Raw genomic sequence first — 6,234 nt, 5'->3', positions numbered from 1 at the left:
GGGAGGCTGAGGTGGAGTGGGCTCTGGCCTGTGACTGCCCTCCCCTTCCCTGGGCTTGTGTGGGGCTGGGCCTTTGTGTTGGGAATGGAGTCAGGGGAGGCCTGGGCAGCAGGGTCTGAAGCACACGGCCCTTTGTTCCAGCATAAAGGCCCTGCTGGCCCTTTGTGTGGAGATTAGCCGAGACTGTAGGTGTGTGAACTGGCCCTGGCTCTTGCCTCATTAACCCAGGCCTGGGGTCAGCAGCAAACACCCACTCTCAGCTGGCCTGACGTGACATCCCTGGGGATGGCTGCAGGGTCTTCTCCAGGGCAGGGGAGCTGCTGAGGGGTTTGGGGACTTGGGGGAGGGGTGGGGTGTGTTTGGCTTTTACTGGGTGACCTTTTCCTTCCCATCCTGAGCTTGGCCCCTGACCTGTTTTCTTCGGTTGCTCCCCCAGAGACCCTCATGGACACAAAATGGGTGACATCTGAGTTGGCGTGGACATCTCATCCAGAAAGTGGGGTAAGACTTCTTTCTTCACCCTCTCTCCTGAGTATTGGTTGCCCCTTGCATCGCTAGCATCCGTCCTCCTGGTTATACCAGGGCTGGAGAACAGGTCTCTCTCTCTCTCTCTCTCTCTCTCTCTCTCTCTCTGTCAGTTTCACTTCCCGCAGCATCCCCATCCTTTTCACCTGTCACCTGCCTTCTTTGCCTGATGGCCCATTTCTTATCCTCCAGCCTGCCTGTGTCCCCCTCCCACATACATCATCTCTGTCCCGTTCTCTACCCACCCCTCAGCCTGTCTTCAGCCTATTCCCGTCGCTCTCCCCTCTCCAGCCTGACAGCCCTTTGCTTGTCGGTCCTGGCGCTCTCCCTCCTTCCTGGGTCCCTGGGAAGAGCACTGGCTTGGGAACCAGGAAACCTTGGTCCCAGATCTCGAACTTGCTCTGTGACCTTGAGCAAGGCAGTTTACCTTTCTGGGCCTCCATGTCTTGGTTACTAAATTCCCGTAGTCCTGACATCTCTGAAATATTCTAATTAACCTCCCTAGTTGGCCTCCACAACCTCACTAAGCCCCGGAACACTAGGGTTTGGTGGCACTGCAGGCCTCGGTCACCAGGCCTGACTGTGTGACCTCGGGCAAATCCCTGCCTTTGTGAGCCCTGACTTCCTTTTCTCTAGAGCGGGGACAACAGATGCACCTTCTCATGGGGTTGTTGTAAAGGGTAATGTGACAGCCAATTTTACTGAATGCTTGCTCTGTAGCAGGCACTGTTACAAGGACGTGGCATGTTTTACTTCCTCACAGCCTCCTTTACTTCCAGTCAGCCCCTTTTTACCGCCACTGACACTAAGGCACAAAGATAATAAACGTTACGGCTAATACTCACGTAGTATTTATCAAGTGCCCTGAGTGCTCTATGCACTTAAAGTCATTGATTCCTTGTACGTCGTTATTCTTGCCACGCTACAGATGGGGAAATGGAGGCACAGGGAAGTTAAGTGACTTGTCCAGAGTTACACAGCATGCAGAGACCTGGGATTTGAACCCAGATAGTCTGTGTGTTCAGCTACTACATTGCAGAAGCATCTCTGTGAAGTAAATATAGCAGATCTGGGCATGTGGCGAGCACCTGGCCAATGTTGGTGCTCACTCCCTGTCTTTTTCACTTGGCCCATGTACAGTGGGAAGAGGTGAGTGGCTACGACGAGGCCATGAACCCCATCCGCACGTACCAGGTGTGTAACGTGCGCGAGTCAAGCCAGAACAACTGGCTTCGCACGGGGTTCATCTGGCGGCGAGATGTGCAGCGGGTCTACGTAGAGCTCAAGTTCACTGTGCGTGACTGCAATAGCATCCCCAACATCCCCGGCTCCTGCAAGGAGACCTTCAACCTCTTCTACTACGAGGCTGACAGCGATGTGGCCTCGGCCTCCTCCCCCTTCTGGATGGAGAATCCCTACGTAAAGGTGGACACCATCGCGCCCGATGAGAGCTTCTCGAGGCTCGATGCCGGCCGTGTCAACACCAAGGTGCGCAGCTTCGGGCCGCTGTCCAAGGCCGGCTTCTACTTGGCCTTCCAGGACCAGGGTGCCTGCATGTCCCTCATCTCCGTGCGTGCCTTCTATAAGAAGTGTGCATCCACCACTGCAGGCTTCGCCCTCTTCCCAGAGACCCTCACTGGGGCTGAGCCCACCTCACTGGTCATTGCCCCTGGCACCTGTATCGCTAACGCTGTAGAGGTGTCAGTGCCACTCAAGCTCTACTGCAACGGTGACGGGGAGTGGATGGTGCCTGTGGGCGCCTGCACCTGTGCCACCGGCCATGAGCCAGCTGCCAAGGAGACCCAGTGCCGTCGTGAGTGGGGACTGGCCTGGGGGGCAGAGGGAGGGAAGGGTTTGGGCCACAGCCGCCTATTGCCCCCTGTCCACTGTTTCCTACCTGCCAGGCAAGGTAGTCTGGTGTCAGGTCTGGGGTGGGGGAGGAAAGGGAAGAGGGGTATCGGGTGCAGAGAATGTGCTGCAAGGAGGGAGCCGAGAGAAGATGAGGAGAGGTACCAGGATAAAAAGAAGAAAAAAATGAAACTAATTAGAGAGGAAGGGAGACAGGAGAAACCTTGACAAGGAGGCCCCTGGAGAACCTGGTCAGAGACTCGGGAGGCCAGCAAAGGTGCCTGTTTGTCCCACCCCAAGGGTACACCTCACCCTGGAAATACAGCTGTGGTGACAGGGGCTGTGGCACCGCGTGCTTGGCCCTTTCACCTTGGGGGTCTTATCTGCTCCTTGAAAGGTGGTACTTAGGCACAGTGCACTGGGACCCAGCCCCTGAAGCCTGAGTCCTGCCTCTGCCCTGTGAGACCTTGGGCAAATTGCTTAACTCGTGAACCTGCGTTTCCACATGTGCAGAACAGGGACAGTAATTTCTTTATGGAGGCGGAGTGGGGCTTACCTGAGTAGGTGCCTGTGAAGCCTTGGAGCCGTGCCTGGCACGTGGCGAGCACAAATGCTGTGAGAGTTCAGTTGACTCTCAGGAGCCCTGGGCTGCACGGGGATCGGGGGGGTGGGGGGGGGTGTTGTCCGTATTTCTTACGCAAGGAGATTAGGAGGCTTGTCTCTGGCTTGCAGCGTACTCCTAAGACCTGACAGTGTACAGGACTTCTCTTATTTGAGTCTCACCACAACCTTTTGAGGCCGATTCCAGTTATGTCCCCTATTTTGCCAATAAGGAAACTGAGTCTCAGAGAGGTTCTGCACTCAAGGCCTCATAGATGGGATTGTGGGAGCTGGGCCTAAAGCCTTGTCCAGCGCTTTACCACGCAGGACAAGGTGCTCAGGCCTGTCTTCTGTCCCCTTTGCCCGATTCTGTTGAGGGATGGGAGCTGGCCCTATGCATAGCCCTAAGTTGAGGGGCTGGCTGCCCCAACCTGTCTGTGAGGCCAGTGTTGGGTGTTGTCCTGAGAAGGTGAATAGTGCCTTGCCAGGCCCCTCTCACTTTTCTAAGGGAACCTGCCCCAGACTTCCTCTTCCTAAGTGGAGAAAGGGGGTGGGGGTGATGAGCCTGACAGCCTGAAGAGGGGCTAACACTCCGCAGGTCCCTGGCAGGAAATGCACACTGGTTCCCATAGCAACCAGGCTGGCCTGGCCTCTGCCCCCTCCCCCACTGGCTCAAAAGAGCTTGGATGGAATATCACCTTAGTGAGGGGAGATTAAGCCCCAGAGAGAGGCATAGCCCCAACCCTGGGCATTCCACACGCTGGATGACCTCCCCAGAGGCAGTATTTATGGAGAGGATGGCCACCTGCTTCAGTGTGTCCAGGGCATTCCTAGTTTATGCCCATTGTCCTAACATGATTATTACTAACGATCCCTTCCACTCTGGAAATATTCCAGTTTGAATAATAAATTATATGGCCATCATAGACCAGACAGAGCCCAGGTCCCGGGCCCAAGCGCAGGTGGTAGATAGCAGGAGAGGCAGCAGAGAAGGGGTGTTCAGGCATCCAGCTCTGGGCTCTCTGGAGCCTGGGGTTCCCCTTGGGGATGCTTTGAGGCCTCTGAACTCCAGGTGACCCCAGCTTTCAGGCCTGCTTTTTTTCTCTCCTTTCCTCACCCCACTTCTGCCCCCAGCCCTGCCCAAGGGCAGAAAGAAGCTGCTGCCCTGCTCCTGGTGGGTGGGGAGAGAAGTTGGTTGGGAAGCTCGGAGGCCCCCATCTCCAGTCTGTCCTGGAGTGGCCTTGAGGGTCCCAGGGTTTCCCTCGGGCCTCAGAGAGGGGTGGGGCATCCCAGTGGAGCAGAGGGTGCTGCCAGTTTGCTAGTGGGCTCTTCCCATCTTCCGCCTCTTCCTCTTCTCACTTCCCTGTCTCTACAAGCCCAGGCTGTCCAGGCTGAAGTCTTCATCATTGGGGCACCAGGTTGGGGGCAGGGTCGGGGAGGAATTCGCTGACGTGGGGTTTCCACGGGGAAAAAGGGCCTTTTGTAGCTGCAGGTGGAGTTGGGCAATACCAGCGTGGCCCCCACAGTCTAGAAGGTGGAGGGGCCAAGACCTGTGCTGGGGAAGGGCCAGATTCTCACGGTGGTGTGGAGGATTGGTGTCTGCAGGGAAGGGAGCTGAGCACGCCCTTCCTCTTCTCCCCCAACAGCCTGTCCCCCTGGGAGCTACAAGGCGAAGCAGGGGGAGGGGCCCTGTCTCCCCTGCCCCCCCAACAGCCGCACCACCTCGCCAGCCGCCAGCATCTGCACCTGCCACAATAACTTCTACCGTGCAGATTCGGACTCTGCAGACAGTGCCTGTACCAGTGAGTGAACGCGCCTCCTCACAGGCCCTGGCTCCAGGCCTTGCCTCTGCCGGCCGGCCGGGGAGGGCCTAAACGGTCACTATGAATATCTCCATTTTCCATATGGGGAAACTGAGGCTCAGCTAGGAAGTGACTGGTCCTTCCACCAACGTTTAATGAGCACCTACTAGCTGTTGAACATCAGGATCTGGCTGGGGCCTTCTAGTCCATCTTCCTCGGTGCAGAACCGTGGCTCTCTTGGCCCAGCTCTAACCCTAGAGCGGTCCTCACATCCATGGAGTCGCCTGGTGTCCTGCTCTCTCCCTGCTCTGGCCTTTGGTGTGCCAGGCATTGTGCCAGGCACCAGGGATGTGGAAGAGAATAAGATACAGTCACTGCCCAAAAGGCAACCTGGTGGGAGAAACAGATATGAAGACAGATAATGACCATATAATGTGCTAAGTGCTAGGCTGGAGGGACGCCCAGGAATTGTGTTGTGGGAGTGCAGAGGACAGGGAGAGGATGCATTAGGAAGGCTTCCAAGAGGAGGTGACATCTCGAGTTGAGCCTTGAAGGCTAACCAGGAGTCTGTCCAATGAAGAAGTGTATGTAGGAAAGGTATCTGCTTATTAAAACAGAGGCCAAGGCAAGGAGGGGAAAGCAGGTTGGAGTGTGCAGGAACTCTGTGCAGAAGGATGGTCCTGGGTCCCTTAGCTCACTGCCTTCTCCCTCCTCCTCCTCTGCAGCTGTGCCATCCCCACCTCGGGGTGTGATCTCCAATGTGAATGAGACCTCGCTGATCCTCGAGTGGAGTGAGCCCCGGGACCTGGGTGGCCGGGACGACCTCCTGTACAATGTCATCTGCAAGAAGTGCCATGGGGTCCCTGGGCCCGGGGGTGCCTCGGCCTGCTCACGCTGTGACGACAACGTAGAGTTTGTGCCTCGGCAGCTGGGCCTGACAGAGCGCCGGGTCCACATCAGCCACCTGTTGGCCCACACACGCTACACCTTCGAGGTGCAGGCAGTCAACGGTGTCTCGGGCAAGAGCCCTCTGCCGCCCCGCTACGCGGCTGTGAATATCACCACCAACCAGGCTGGTGAGGAGGGGACTCAGGAGGGTCGGGCCTGGGTCATCTTCCCCAGACAGAGTCGAGGTTTCTGAGGGCCTGCCAACGGACCACCAGGGGGCCCATGGGACCTGGGTCCTTGGAGGAACCGGTGGTGAGCCCCCACTCTTCCCCTAGCCCCGTCTGAAGTGCCTACACTCCACCTGCACAGCAGCTCAGGCAGCAGCCTGACACTGTCCTGGGCACCCCCCGAGCGGCCCAACGGCGTCATCCTGGACTATGAGATGAAGTACTTTGAGAAGGTCAGAGCCTCAAGGGGCAGGAGGAGGCCTTGGGACAAGAAGATTACACCCAGAGAGTGTTAGGACCCTTGGGAGCAAGGCCTTGGGTCCTGAGGGGGTGGGGGTGGGGGG

The 6,234-nt window shown here is 57.2% G+C and overlaps 1 protein-coding gene across 1 annotated transcript in view; it reads left to right on the top strand.

The window, feature by feature from the left end:
• Positions 1-410: 410 nt before the first annotated feature.
• The window catches only part of EPHB3 (EPH receptor B3), a 10,597-nt gene continuing 4,773 nt past the window's right edge, over positions 411-6,234 (top strand). The window contains exons 1-5 of the mRNA XM_005858446.2: positions 411-501; positions 1,666-2,338; positions 4,620-4,775; positions 5,501-5,851; positions 5,999-6,123. Of these exons, the coding sequence (XP_005858508.1) occupies positions 445-501; positions 1,666-2,338; positions 4,620-4,775; positions 5,501-5,851; positions 5,999-6,123 (1,362 nt within the window). The 5' untranslated portion in view covers positions 411-444. The remainder of the gene's footprint in view (positions 502-1,665; positions 2,339-4,619; positions 4,776-5,500; positions 5,852-5,998; positions 6,124-6,234) is intronic.

The sequence above is a fragment of the Myotis brandtii genome, unplaced genomic scaffold (assembly GCF_000412655.1).
Source record: "Myotis brandtii unplaced genomic scaffold, ASM41265v1 scaffold118, whole genome shotgun sequence".
NCBI classification, from domain to species: Eukaryota; Metazoa; Chordata; class Mammalia; order Chiroptera; family Vespertilionidae; genus Myotis; species Myotis brandtii.
Note: the sequence above shows the minus strand (reverse complement) of the source record. Positions and strands in the feature narration are given on the sequence as shown.